Source organism: Copadichromis virginalis, linkage group LG2, assembly GCF_057382275.1.
Source record: "Copadichromis virginalis isolate Kocher_CV1m ecotype Utaka linkage group LG2, C_Virginalis_male_GT1.1, whole genome shotgun sequence".
In the NCBI taxonomy this organism is placed as follows: domain Eukaryota; kingdom Metazoa; phylum Chordata; class Actinopteri; order Cichliformes; family Cichlidae; genus Copadichromis; species Copadichromis virginalis.
Window position 1 is genome coordinate 23,290,470 of NC_140619.1, and position 15,822 is coordinate 23,306,291.

The 15,822-nt window shown below is 41.3% G+C and overlaps 1 protein-coding gene across 1 annotated transcript in view; it reads right to left on the minus strand.

Annotated features, from left to right (window-relative positions):
• The window catches only part of tenm1 (teneurin transmembrane protein 1), a 201,518-nt gene that overhangs the window by 46,218 nt on the left and 139,478 nt on the right, over positions 1 to 15,822 (minus strand). Inside the window, exons 19-22 of the mRNA XM_085474337.1 lie at positions 13,979 to 14,122; positions 13,023 to 13,275; positions 12,230 to 12,250; positions 2,997 to 3,229 (exon numbers count right to left, since the gene is read on the minus strand). Of these exons, the coding sequence (XP_085330463.1) occupies positions 2,997 to 3,229; positions 12,230 to 12,250; positions 13,023 to 13,275; positions 13,979 to 14,122 (651 nt within the window). The remainder of the gene's footprint in view (positions 1 to 2,996; positions 3,230 to 12,229; positions 12,251 to 13,022; positions 13,276 to 13,978; positions 14,123 to 15,822) is intronic.

Sequence of the window (15,822 nt, forward strand, 5' to 3'; positions counted from 1 at the left end):
TAGGCTTTCAGTTTATAATGCGTAGAATTTTCTGCAGCGAATATCTGAAGTATATTCAAAAGGAGACCATCTGAAACACATATTGTGTGAAATACAAGGACACGACTGCCAACATTCTCCCTAAAAGCCGAGAATCAAACGCAGATAAGTTAATCATTTCGTAAGTTGCTTAATTTAATGCACATAAACAATCTATTGAATGCTAAAATTTGTTACAATTTTGTAACTTTCTGTTATTATAGTTTATAATCTAACCTTGTAAAAGGTGTTTGTTCAACCTTCTGATAATATAAATTTGCATGTATGAGTACAGCATGTGTCTGATTGTAAACATGTTGTTTATGAAAAATAAAAATCCCCCTGATGATGTAGAGGTCTTAAAAAGTCATGTATGATAAACTTGGCGTTTCAAGGTTAGAAACTTTTATTTTTTACTTTCTAATGAATTCATGATTCAAACTTATCGATGTTTGATTGATTTATCATAATACTGCCACACATTTGCACTCAAACTAAACATATACAAGTTTAATGCAAGACACAGTACTGTGCAAAAGTCTTGAGTCACCCTGTAAGGCTTTATAGTTTGCTATCTGTGGCTCATCACAAGCAAAATATAAAGAAACGAGGGGTGGCTCAAGATTTTTACACACTTCTCACACATGTTTGTATCCCTACACCTGATTTCTTTTTTCAACTTGTTTGCAGGTGTGATAGTAATTTGGGTTTACGTTTAAGTTTACTTAGGCTATGCTTAATTCATCAACTTAATGGTTTCTTTTTAAAAAGAAAAGGTGAAAAAATGGTGCTTACACAAACTAAATGTCCATGAACGCAACCCGACCTGAAACCTAAGTAAGTACATGTGTTTGTGTGCCGACTGCAGCTTCGAGGGTGCACTGTGTTACCATGAGCAGTCAGCACAAAAAAAATGATGGAAAGCATGCTCTAAGTCACATCCTCATGACATATTTTCTGGTAATTCGTCTAAATTAGGCTTTGTGGACAAGTCCGTGGAATGAAGAATAGATTTTTTTTTCCCCTTTCCATTTCCAGTCATTACATTGTGGGGTGTTTTGAAACACAGAGACATTTGGAGTTGTTAAAGCAAGAAAAGCACAGGTGCAGCGAACAGCATTAACAATGGCCTTATTCCATTGAAGTGTAAGCCCTGACAGTGAGTCAGCATACATAATACCAGAGCCTGAAACTAGAGCACCTCAATGGACTGCAGCCATGATTATTAGTTTATTAGTCACACCTGTGCTGGTCCTACTGTGCCATGGCAAAGTGTCTGCTGTGGAAAAGGTCTAGCTGTACCCTGGCAGACAGTCTGCTTTTAATCCAGCAAAATAACAGTATTACTGTTATTTTTTAGGGTAAATTAGGTAAAGACTTTAAAAGGCAACTTTCAAGTTTTAGCACCGTACAAATGAATGGCAGGAGCTATATAACAACTGCATTATATAATAGTGGTGCCTGGTTAAATCAATTTACATAAAAAAAAAAAAAAATAATGACGGCAGGGTGGTGAAAAAGCACAACCAGCATAAATCCATCAATCTATCCGTGTAGCTGGGCTGCTGGTGAGACTGTGATGGGGTGTTTTGTGGCAGTGAACAGTTGGAGCTTTGAACCAATTAAACATAATTTTAATGCCATGGGATTATCTAAATATTTGAGGGCATGTGGTGCACGTGCTAATTCAACAAATCATATGAGAAACAAAGCTTTAAATGTCACTTTGGTCAAAACATAACATGAGTCATTCCTGCAATAGGTGCACGGCTAATTTTCGCTTCATTATAATAAGTATACACCCGACTGAAACGTGCTCTGAAGTCGGTGGGATAATTTAAAGAGTCATGTTAATCACTTTGCACTATAATTATCCTTCGTCTGACAAACAGAACATGAGCTCACTGTGCACATTAAATCCAAAAATGTATCCTGTACACAAAATGCAGGGAAAAATAATTTATAAAGAAAACAATAACCAAATGGCCATGTCCATAATACTGAATATGTTTAACACTGGCTGTGCAGCTTGCATTCATTTGTAAAGGGCTATCTCTCTTTCCTTGCTCACTGCTACATGTGTGCACAGGTTATCTTCCCATAGCCGCACTGTCTTTACTCCAGCCGTGCTCGTAGCTTGTAATTAGCCTTTACTGTCCCGGCCAGCTCTACAGTGATGAGGAAAGGCAGAAAGAAACCATAATAACATGGCATGAACCGGGTCTTTATGACCTTTTTCCGAGGCAGCGGTGCACAACATTGGGATCGTTGTTACACTGAATTTTCAACGTTCTGTGGCTGTTTTCAGTGAGTTAATCAGCCCCGTTTGCATGCACTTCACTGTGGCTGCAGCTTCCTGCTGGTACAATGATTTGAGAGTCACTTACTTTCCATAACAAGAGCTCACCACGCTCTCTTCTTAAGCATACATGCTTTTATAGTTTTTTTTTAGCTCTGCAGCATCACTCATACTTAATATATAATATCTAAATAATCAATAACTCAATATATTGTGAAAAAGCATCCGACTGAAATGGATTTATCAGTATAGTAATGAAAGCATGATAAAGTATCTAAGGCCTTTTTATCAATATTATGATTTTAAAAAGATGCTATCACTCGCTCACATGGATATTGAACCAAAGATGTTTAAAGCACACAGAGTATCACTGTTCCAATGTTATCAGTGTGGCGTTTTGAGATTGTCATAGAAGCTTTGTGTCCTATAATGATCTCAATCCTGATAGTTAAGGCACTGGAATGAAACTGAACGGTGAGATGTGCTGAAGCACAATCAGTCCGCATAAAATGTGGGTGCGTAACAAGCCGCGCCAATATCAAAATCCTGATATTTACGGCTGTTTTTCTAGCCAAAGGCAACGACTCCAGCTAAATGCACCACATATTGCCAAACTGATCCGTGTGTACCGACCAACAGATCTGTAAATATTCACCTGGAGGGCTGAAGGCTGTCCTACCTCGAGGGTTATTGAGTGCAGCTTCCGTGGCCTTCCTGCCCTCTCCACAGTGGCTCTGGTCAAAAGGTAGACACTGCTCCCCCGTCCCAGCAACTACCTCCAGATTGCGAGATGGATCTTTTGGCTGCCCGAGGTTCCTCACCCTGTAAACTCTGCGACTGCTGGTGTCAGACACATACAGAACTTCCCCCCTCGGGTCCATGGCCAGATAGTACTTGTGGGCAGGGCTGGTGCTAGTGAGACAAGGTGGACAAAGTTAGTTGAAACAGGTTGTACAGTGAAACTGTACATGCTACTTTCTTTTGTTTCTTGCTTGTCTGGTGTTGTATTTATTACACTGCAGTTCAAAGTGACATTGACTGAGACACTAGCCTAGTTTTGCAAAATTATATTACACCTCCATACTCCTGCCTAGACAACACCGTCACTTGAAATATAGGTATTTAGAGGCAATTAGGTCATCCCAGTGAATAGCATTACTGTGAGACTCCTGGAGTAAATTTGCGACACTGCCGAAGCAACAAGATTAATACCTTCTAATTTACATAGTACAGATGACCACAGCCACTGCAGCTGAAGAATAGTCCTGAGTGATAATCTTATTTTTAGCATTGTGTATGTTAGGGACATTCTTAATATGCTTATGAATTCAAAATGTCAACATGTTGCACAGCATGTTTTTTTTTCTTTACATTTGGGGCCAGAGTGGAGCTTTCACATATGCATTTATCATTGTAGAAAGTGGATTTTAACCCAAATCATGATGTTTTTTCCTGCTGTAAGCTAGCAGTAAAGATGCCACAGCTTACCTACGGTAAAATGAAGTGAAAGCTGAACAGATGGAACCACTCCTTACTCTTGTTTCAAAAGCATTTACATGGGTCCTTTCAGAGCATAAGAACAAACAACCAGTGGATTTAGTTAGACTGTTGAGAAAAACAGTACAAAGTCCTCCTGAGCTACTGTAAACCCTTTTTTATAAGGACAGAAATCCCGTTTAAAAGGAAAGTGGCACCACTGTATCCAGAGATAACTCTCTTTTGTAACGAGCTACACATTATCCTTGTAATGAACAGACTGCAGACTAAATTCGCGGAGACGTAACACTGCATCGAGATAAGTAATTCCTCCTTTTAGTGCGGATCTGTCCACAGAAACAATAACAAGGCGTAAAAACACTGATGATGTAAAACTGAACTTACATGACTCTTACATCCTAATCAGAGACCTTGTTTGCTTAAAAATAAAACTGATATTTTCCTTTTACCCGACATGATTTTTATTGTTTGTAGAACAAATGCCCTTCTCTGAATTTTCTAAAACTTCACTAAAAACGACTGCACTTCCTTCAGGTTTATGGCTGCTTTTATCCCAACAGTGCGTCTCAGTTCTTTCCATAAATATTCAGTTGGATTAAGATTACACAGCTGACCACTTCAAATGGCCCCGTGTTTCTTGGGTGCTTTTAAACGTGTGTTTTGGGCTCTCATCCTGTCGGAGGAGCCGCGACCTCCGACTGAAACGCAGCTCTCTGACACCAGGCAGCGCGTCTCGCTCTAAAATGCCTTTGATAAGCACAGATTCGACCCTCTGCCAGGCGCAGCAAAGCAGGCTGATTCTAAAACACAGCTACAGGAGGCGTCGCATCAGGCTCCTTTGCCCCCAAGTCCAGTTTGTCTGATTAGCGATTAAGCAAACTCTTTCCCGGCTCGCTTGAAGAATTGGACCTGGGTGCAGCTCATTTGGACTTGCGCACGCTGCGCATGGATTTCTAACGCTTTCTCAACAACAGATGTCTTTGTGAACATTTTCTTAAGTAATTAACAAGCTAGTGCGAGGACAACGTGTCACCCCTTCCCTAATTGAGTCACAGAATGACTAAAATGTCAGTTGAAGGAGCACGATTTGAAAGCACGTGTGATCGAAAAGAAAGAGCGAGAGAGGGAAAGAGTAATGCGAGAGTCAATCAGCAGGGGTTTTTGGGGACACACACACAACAATCATGCTACAGCAGTCATACCTTGTGCGAGTACATCTTAAATGTGTGAGAAGGGGGTTGTGTTTTCCGGCGGCGTTTTTTTCTTCTGAACACTGAACTCGTGCGCCGTATCAAAAAGCTCGTAATTAGTTTGATGTGTTCAAAGGACGTTCTCGCAGCATTACAGCGAGTCTCTCAGCACTTTTTAATTTTACAACCCTGCACTCAAAAAAAAAAAAAAAAAAAAAAATCATGCTCAAAATGTTGATTTTAAGTAATCTGATTACATGTATGTAACCATGTAACCAGTACCATTTAATTTCATGTAAATACATTCGTATAATTCCATTATGGACTTAATTACTTGTAATTTTGTAACAAATGTGTAATGTAAAATGTTACATTTAACGTTACAATCATTTAGAAAGCTCTTGGAATTTGGTTAATAAACCTTTGATTATACTTACAATTATTGCTTCGTGTTTATGAGGGACAAGAATCCCTTTTTGCTGTTATCTGAGGTCTAATCGACCCTAGCTCTAATGCTATGCTCTAATGCTATGCCTATTTTTTTTTTTTTTTTAAAAAGAGAAGAATAGGAAACTCAGAAGAGCAAACGAACATCCCCCATCCTCCCAAAATAAAAAATAGGGCTAGAGTAAAGTCGACCTCACAGAGTTAACTAAACACCAGTTTGGCTTTTTTATGTTTGACTTCCAAAAGCTGGACCTCCCTTTGCCTTCTTCAATAGAGCTTACAATCATTTAGAAAGCTCTTGGAATTTGTCTCTGTTTTGAAGTTTCCCCTTTTTCTTTCTTTTTTTTTTTTAAATCAGTGAAACTTTTCTTCTGGTCAATTTGGGCATTCCTCTTGCAGCCTCACACAGGGAGGTTGCCTACAGCCCCACGAATCAACTCCTAATAACACTAGCAGCTGTGGTCACAGGGGCATCGGCCTTATCCTCTCAGACAACTCGCACGTCTGTGTTCAGTGCAATAACAGCACCAAAGTACTTTCCTCATATAAAATCCGGTTGAACTGCTTATAAGAATGAAGAAACCAACGATGGGGCAGCACGGCGGTGAAGTGGCTCGCACTCGTGGCTTGCTTTTGGCTTCTTCCTGTGACTGTGTGGGTTTTCACCTCCCACCATCCTGTGATGCAGGATCCTGATTTACAAATACAAAAAAAACCCAAAACAAAACTGATAGCACTGGTCTAAAACCAAAACTAAGACCCCTGACAAGCTCGGTCAGCAGCCTGCCGTAGTTCCAGTTGAGCCCGGCAAGCTTGCACTGCTGCTCAGTCTGAAAGTTCTTGCTAAAATCCTTTGAATGTGTGAATAAAAGGAACTGTAAGGTCAGCATGCCCTGTGTTCTTTGGAAGACGACTGGCCTGTTTCTTCTTGCTGTCCAAACAACATATCTCGTTGAGCAGAGATTCGGCCAGCTCCTCTACATGCAGTCCAAGTACAGCAATCGCTTGGACTCGATGGCCTCAGGCGCACTATGGATAAAACTAACTTCTCTGCAACCCGCAGTGAAAGAAAAAAGAAAAAAGCTGGCAAAGAACCACCAGGCACAGGGCTCACGCCAACTTTAAAGCAATTTAGCTTATTTGCTTTGAAAGTTAAGCTTAAATCCTTCTGGGGTTCTTTTTTTGTTGTTGTTGCTGCTTCTGACTTTTTTCCCTTGCTTCGGTGATCTGGAACAATTAAATGCTTCTTGTTTGGCATGGTTGGTTATGCTGCTGCTCGTGATCAATAACAGGATGTAATTAAAATTTGAATGTAAAATTTCTAACTGTTGAAATAATTTCTTTCCATATGTCAAACAATATTCCAGCTAAATTAAATCAGTTATTTGGCAATAAAATTGCTTTTTCCCCCCAGGATATCAAACAATGTTAACATTACTAATAAAAATAACTGAATAATGAAAATATAATGAATTTATAATAAATAAGTAGTAGTCACACTATTAGGTAGTCCCACTATTAACATTCAGGGATTTTAATTAGTCTGTATTTTTGGGATTTGGGTTCAGTAAAGAGGGTGTGCTGGCCTAAAAGACAACCACTGAGCCATCCAATGAGCGGATGGACAGACACTTGTAATAAAAATTTATGACAGCAAATAAAAAATGTACTTATTTTAATGACTTAACAATAATTTACAATAACTTTGCACAGGCCATTTTAAAAAACCCTTTAGCAACAACTCCAGTATGAAATGTATTAATTCTTCCTTCACTGAGGTGACATGCTCTGGGCCGCTGGGCCACACCAGTTACGCTAACTTAAACTGGCTTTCATTGATAAGGAAGTAAAGAAGAGCCGATGTCAGTGCCTGTTTTTCCTGTTTTCAATGGCACGCCTGTATAATACTAAGTATAAAAACAGCAAACCTACAACTGCCTACAATAAAGCCACAAGGATGTTTTTGCTATCATTTTATAGTGTCACATATATATATTTGTCAGCAGAATTGTATCCACATGTCAGGGAGCAATAAGAAGCCTTATGTATAAATGTATGCGCAGGCTGCATAAGGAGGAGAACAGCATAATCCTTGCATGTGGAAATCTTTCCAACAGCTGCGTCATTGTATGATGTTTTTGAGTTGAGACACTTTGGTTACAAAAACAATAATGTGAAAATGACTCGTCAGCTGTAATTTTATGCCTGTATGTATCTTTGCTTTTGATTTCACCTGATGTCAAACAGACTGCTTAAAACAATTAAAGGAACATTTTGAAAACACATCAGAGTTCAATGGGGGAAAAACTGATATGAACTGGGTAATGTGGTAGGAATGGATGGATGTCACATTGTTCGATGGGAATGAAAATCATCAATCTACAGAGGGCTCAATTCAAAGACAGCACAAAAAGCGAAGTGAAAAAATGATGTGGTGAGGCTTCGAGGTGACTGTTGTTGTGCTATTTAATAAATAGTTCATTTTGATGAACTTTCATTGCAGCAACTCAAAATGGTACTCAGTAGTTTGTATGGGTGCCAGGTGCTTGTAATTCGAGCCTGACAACACAGAGACATGCTCTTAATGAGACGATGGATCGTGTCAGGGGGGATCTCCTCCAAGATCTGGACCAGGGCATCACCAAGCTCCTGGCTGCTTCAGATGGACTGAAACAGAGGTGTTCTATTAGATTTAGGTCACGCGAGCATGGGGGTAGTCAATTCCTTCATCCTCCAGGAACGGCCTGCATACTCTCACCACATGAGACCAGCCATCATTGTGCACCAGGAAGAAGCCAGGACCCACTGAACCAGTGTAGAATCTGACAATAAGTCAAAGGAGTTCTTCCTGATAGCTAATGGCATCACTGACTAGCCTGCAGAAGTCTGTGTGTCTCTGCATGGATATGCCTCCCCAGACCATCACTGACCCCCCCACCATCATGCTAAACTATGTTATAGGCAGCATAATGTCTCCACTGCTTCTCCAGACCCTTTCATGTCTGTCACACACACTCAGGGTGAACCTGGGGACAGCACAGAGCACCAGTGGTGGACCTGCCAATTCTGGTATTCTATGGCAAATTTCAATCGAGCTCCACAGTGCCAACCAGTAAGCACAGGACCCACTAGAGGGCGTTGGTCCCTCATTTCACCCTCATGAAGTCTTTTTCTGATTGTTTAGCCAGACTCGCTCACTGGAGGTGAGTTTGTAGCTCTGGGGGTGCTCATCCTGTTCCTACTTGGGAAAACCAGTGGGTAAAAGACCTTCTACGGCCCTGAAGGGAGACACAGCAAACCTTTGTGCCATCCTGCTGGAGTTGGACTACCTGCGCAACATCTGTAGTGTCCAGGTATCACCTCATGCTACCAGTGGTGACACAGACACTATTCAAATGCAAAACTAGAGAAAAACCCGTCAGATGAGTACTGACATGGGAAACATGTATAAAACCATTCCTGTTTTGGGGGTTGTCTCCTTGTTGCTCCTCTAGTGCACCTGTTGTTAATTTCATCAACCACAGCAGCTGAAACTGATTAACAACCCCCTCTGCTACTAAACCGACCAGATCAATATCCCAGAAGCCTAATCAACTTAAAGCTACTCTAGTATATACAGGATCATCTTTTCTGTAAACTTCATGGCCTTTCAATGGACCGCAGTACGGCATCAAAAAAAAGCTCTGACCCAACAGAAAATAAGAGGGAACAATAACAAGGAGTGCAACAAAGGTCCAAAATTAAACCCAGGTAAATCTGACCTCAGCTGAATGAGTCATGGGGACAAACAACTGCCCGTTGTTATTGTTGTTGTTATTGTTGCTTGATGAAAAGTGGACAAAAGCCTTGGAACTGATTCACTGAGAGTCTCAAATAGACAGCATGTTGCACAGGAAGAAATACCTCTGTGCGGTGTCATGTGCATGTCCTACTGCTTATAAGAAATTGTCCTTTACTCCTCAAAGCCTGAGCCAAACATTTGCACAACTGACTTTATTCGCCCTTACGCTTCCTGCAAGCTGCATACTGTCCTTTGTGTCGGATGAATTCCAACAGTGTGGGCAAGCAGCTGTGCAGGCAAGATGTGACTTGTTTCTCCACATATAGTCCACAGTTCATTAATTACATAAAACCTTTGATACTGTCATGCTATTGTGTTGTATTGTGTTGCATTATTATTAAGACTTGAACACAGTGATCAAAAAAGTGAGAGGGAATTTAAATTTGGCACTTTGAACACTGTAACTAACTGAGTTCCAGGCAATTACTTTTGTAGCGTGAAATCCAATGTCAGCTGGGTCTGGTCAAAGGCTTCCTGCCAATTAAACTTGAAGACACCCTGTTAAAGGTTTCTTTTTTCCTCCTTTCTTCGGCAGCTATTCAATAAAAAAATGTCCTGCGAGGAAAAATACAATGTCAAAACAAATATTTCTGTTATCACGCTCGCAACCCTTTTCATTTCTTCTTTTTTTTGTAGCCAGCGTGTCCTTATGATTTCCAGTTTGCTTTGGACAGCCTTTGTACCCTAAATATCCTTTTCTTTTAAAGAAGAATACTTCCTTACTGAACCTTCTCAATGCCCAGAAGAGAGAAAAAAACAAAAACAGCAACAACGGCAGGCTTGCTGTCAGTCATCTAGTCCATTAAGTGCATAACTGTTTACAGAGCTCAGCGCTGAACTGCACATACATAATTTAAACTCGACCCTAAGAGAGTTATATTCACCGAGTTTCAAAATGTGCCACTGCTCGGCGTACGGTGCATCGTATTTGCCGGGCCTCTTGAAGCTAGCGTGAGCATCGCGTGCTGTATATAACTGATTACAAATCGCTTCACCTATCTTTTCCTCAATTAGATGCTCATAGCTCCAAATGCTTTCCTCCAGTGGAAGGAAAATAAACAACAATAACAACCGGAGCACAAACAATCCCACTCCAGCCTTGCTCATTCCCACCGCACGCAATAACAAAACAGTGATCAGAGTTGATAGACACAGTGATCTAGCTGTTCCTAAATCGACCGTCTGGGCTCTCAGATAATACTGTCGAGGACTTCCTCCCCTATTTGCTTAACTCCTCGCTCCGACTCTTAAAGGGGGGGAAAGAATAGACGGTGGTTTCATGTTGAGCACTTCCCATACCGTCTTCCCCTCAGAGAGCACCTTGTTTTGAAGCCCTTTTGGCTGATCGGCACTTTGCTGGGAAGAATGCATAGTGAAAAGCTTTGAAAGCTGAATATGGATGAATAATTAATGTATTTGACTTGGGAGAACAATAGCACAGAATAAAGGAGAAACTCTAACATGCTGCTAACAGTAAAAAGCTGCTGTGGAGGAAAAGAAGGGAGCAGAAGCTAAAAGAGAAGCCTCCAGGGTAAGGAAACACCACCCGAAGTGCCTTCAGAAGAATCCAGCTCGTGCAGTATAGGCTCCAAATCTCGTTATTGCGTTTTATCTGACACGCTAGCCAGATTTACTCAAATACTCCTTCACTAACACAACCCATGATCTTGTAAATGCGTTCATTTGAATTTATTTCAGGCTGGGATCAAATTTTCTGTTAATAATATATATTAGTGGATTCTTTCAAGCAAAGTTTTAGCTGATTTTTTTTAAAAATCTGCATTTATGCTATAACAATAGCCCAAGTACTTTAATCATCTAAGACCGTTTATCCATTACACATTAAGCTTTCTTCTTCAGCTATTATTTTTAAGCAGTCTGAAATTCAGCTACTTATGGCTAAATGCCTAACAAAGACAGCTATTTATTCATTTTTTGGCATCTATTTCAGCTTAACAGAGCATACTGTAAATTCAGGTGGGTCACAAAGTTGAGTTCAGCTACAATCCCAGCAGATTGGCCGATCTCAAGGCAACACACCTCCACTGCCTCCTTTCCTTCTCTACCTCACTTGTGCCAGCTTGTCTGCTTCTCCTGTTTCTTTTTATTTAAATTTCTGGAGCTACTCAACAATCTCTCCACATGCCAAACGCAGAAGTACCCCACTGAGGTAAAGTGGCTCCAGATGAGAAGCACTGGCTACATGGCTTTACAGTAGAAAATTACCAACGGTTTGCATATTTATATATTATATATATTTTTGACATTTGTTCCTACCCACCCACAAAGTACATCACAATCATATTATCAGTTCTGCACGGTTTCAGATTTTGGCACAGTATCGTGAAAAATAGTCAGGGTTTTTGAAATTGGATGAACCCTCTCTTGCTCTTCCACAAATACCCACAAGCACAAACACGCATACGCACACAATCGGCTCGATACAACCCACGATAGTGGTGCACGCACAGATGCAAACATCACAACACACGTGCACACACAGAAACCCTATAACATCTGTCTAATCTTCTGTCAAACAGCTCACAGCATCACAGAGGCTTGAGACCGGGGCGACGTTGAGGCCACTCCCGGCCTCGGGCCTTTTGGTCTGGCTTGGGAAATGAATGAACCGAGGCATCCACCAAACAGACTTTCAGTAATCCTCTAAAAAAAATGAAATCCTTGACATTTTGGCTGCGGTCCAGCATACAAATTTTAATATCACCAAGTGAAATTTAAATGAGACATTCATAGATCTAACTGCGTTCGTAGCGTGTGCAGAACCCGCATGCGTGTTCCAGGTGAAGCTGGGTCAATGCAATTTAAAAGGAGGCAAACAAACAAAGTTAAAGCTCTGCGGGGCGTTTTGCAACTGTCTATTCCCTCGACACACATTTGTGCAGGTATATAAAGGAGGTGTAAATCACCACTTCTCACCTGTGTCTGGTATCCCGGTTCCTGATAACAAGCCATAAAGGAGCATTTCAAAAGGGGAGAGAAGAGAAAGTAAAAACAATTATTTATGAGGCTAACGAGAGGCTCTCAGAATTTCATAGGCTGCTAAATTTTCTCCCCATAAAGTGAAATTGGGGTTGCTTTAGACAGTTGTATTGTTTCACATTTAATATTAACCTAAACAAGAAGCCGTTTTTGGCGGGTTGGGGGTGTTTCCTCCCAGAGGAAACCTCTGCCTGAACCAGAAATATTAGTCAGCCATAGAATAAAAACAGTGAATAAGAGTAAAGATACATAAGGAGAACACTCTACAGGACAAATGACTGTGCAATCCCATTGAGAGTCAACGCTTGAAAAAATACAGAAATGAGAGAATGTAATGCCTGCAGCACAGTAGGAGATATCATCGTCATAATCCAGAGGGAAAAAAAAGAAGAAGACGGAAAAAAACGTATCTTTGTCTCTCAGCAGAGACTTTCAGCTTCTCTCGCATCCTAAAGAGGTAGATTAGAGTCTGTGATCTCTAAACCTCACACGCTCCTCCTTCTGCATGAAGACGAACTTCAGAAAGAATTCCACCGAGATCAAATAGATTGCAGCTGCAGATCCCATCCGCAGCTAATGCCATGCTAACCCGTATCAGCTGAGCTAATTTTTTATTTCACATTGTGCTCGAGTGAATCCGATGCGCCAAATCCCACTGCTTCCTACTGCGAGAGATCCCTACCAAAAGCGGTCTTATCACGAGCACACCCAACAAGATCATTGCTCTCACTTGAGTTCCAGTATGGTTCTGGTGTATCCGTCTGGGTGGACCCTGCGAATGAAGTTAAAGTCCCCCACGTAGAGAGAGCCGTCGGGGCCGCTAGCCAGCGCCACGGGGGCAAACAGCATCATGTCCCGAGCCGCGCCGCTGCAGCTCGGGCCGCACGGGACGCTCCGATAGAAGCCGTTCCCCATCACGGTGCTGATAACAGGGGGCTGCTGGGACAGGAAGACGTTTTCTCCATTCCCTTTGTGAAGGATTCCTGGGGAGAGAGGAATGCAAAGGTGACATGAAAGGCCCTTTAAGTGTACTTCCCATCAGTGGGTGCATGCTAATGTTGCTGAAATCATTTATGAATGCAATGACAAGTAGGAATAGTTTCAGTTCTTTCACGTGTCAGACTTGGGGTCTGTCTTTTTTGTTTTCCTTTGAACTCATCACGCCAGATTTAAGGGAGTAAAAGAGTTTTGGGACAGGGCGATGTTTTTCACTCTGTTGCACCGACCAAAATTTTGTCAGTCTGACTTTTTGGACTCATTTAAATCTGGACCATCTTCTGTGTGCCTAACTCTTAACAAGTAACAAATTAAGATTTTTTGTGTGAGAAAATTCAAATTTGATACATCTCAAACCACTTTCTGAGCAGCTTTAATGGCAATAACGGCACATTGTAGCTGAGTCACCCACACTACAGTGTTTTGATGTCCTTACTTCAAGGACATCTTAGACTTCTAAGCTCTGTATCATTTCATGTAGTCTGTCCAGACTATCAACACATAACTTAAAAGAAGTCACACGGTGGTTCTTATTTATTTCAATGTCAAAGAAAGAAAGCAAAAAACATCAGTTTTTTCTTTCATAAAAGAAAAAACTAATTGGAATTGAATTCAAGTTTCTCCAATTCATTTTGTGGCTTTAAAAACGCAGCCAGCCTCCAAGCACCAAAAACAAGCGGACAAACTCACCGCTGCGAATGTTAAGGGCATGGTGTTTGTCCAGAGACCATCCTCCAAGGTCAGAGGGGACCAGTTCAAATCCCTGCATCAGAGCGGTCCTTCTTTCCCAGTGGATAACACCGGGACACACTTCATACTCATAGCCGACTGCCACTGGAACAGAAACACGTGCACACATCGAGAGCTTAACATTAAGCAGTAGCGTGCAATTCCTATGTGCTGCAGACCGGCTGTGCTTAACGCTGCACCACGTGGCGCAGAATGACTGCACGCGCTTGTATCTGAACAAAGCCTGAAAACAAGGCAAAGCACACACAAGTTTCCCCATATCTTTTTCAAAGCTATATTGTATCGAGTGGTGAGATAGATAAAAGGCCTGTAGGGAGACCTCATCAGTGTTTGTGTTTGAGAGACATCAGTGAGGAGTGGGGGCGTAATCAGGAGGAGTACGGCTTCATGAAGGAGCCCTAGAATTAGCTGCTTGGCCTCTTAGTTGTAATGATACGCTGTGCAGCTTCCCACTACAACTAACAACTATCAACAGATTTTCTTTTTCTTTTTTGGCTTGGCAGGATTAAATATGTTTCGGCACTAATTTGCCACTTGGAATATGTTTAAAGGCAGCAGGTGACCAAGCTGCAGGAGCTTTCAAAGTAAACACGCAAACATACTTACATACATGTCATTCTGCAGTGTGTAATCAGGCGTGCTTGCACACACCGAAGGAAAGAAGCCCATGCACATGAGTCATTAGAGGTGGAAAAAATAAACACACAAGCAATACATTTACCTAATTAAGCAAGTGCTTTATTACAATTTTAATGGCAACTTTCTGCTGCCTTTTCTCTCACACATTCCAGTCGCTGTATGCCTATAGTCACTCTGAAAATAGCTCCTAGCTGTACGATGTCCTATGATAAACAAGACCACCTGTAAAAGTATTTGCAGAAATATGCGGTTGCTGAATCAGAAACTGTAAAATGGTTCTCTCATAATCAATTTATTGTGCACTTTTATTTAAGCATGGCTCACACTACAGCAAAAATAGGACGACAAAATCCTTGCGACTACTGTGCTGACTGCAGTCGCTCTCAGACAGATTGCAGAATGTTTGCAAATACTCACCGTTCAATCTGTAAATGCAGATTGCCAGCACGTAATCAGTGAAGTTCTTTTGCTCCACCATTTATTTCTCCGAGTGAGGACACAACATAATAAATCACACAAATGTGAGTTATTAAGACTTGTGGCGGGCAATTTACTGCAAGCTGCACATGTCTTACTTTGCACCTTGCTGAGAGGAGTGCTCATTTACTTGGAATTAGAGGGGGAGATGTTATCAGAAGGAGTGTGGAGTGGATGGCTCAAACCTCTGAGTGCAGCGCCAAAACTTTGGCACTGTCCTGGCACTCTTTACTCAGTCCTCACTCTGAGTGTTTACAACCGAGCCCCACATATTCCTGCTCGGCAATAATTACTGAAGCTGGAGGAGGAGGAAGTACAATTCTAATGCAAGATGCATACAAACATACATCTTTGTATTGCACAATCAGAATCAAAATACTTCATTATGTTTCCAGGCTTTTAGCTGCATTTCTACACCATGATCAGTACACAATGAAAACAACTCTCTGCATGTCTGCATCTCAGCAGTGCGCAACCAGACCAACTCTCAGGTTTCTTTCTTTAACTTCCCTTCATCACATAATGTCATATAATCTACTGGTATATAATACCACATGCCTGTACATAACACTGACTTTAATAAGGACCTACAGTTTCACACAGCCTGCAGAAACACCCAGAAGGATGTGCACATTTACACACCTGGCTTAGTAACAGTATCTTCACAC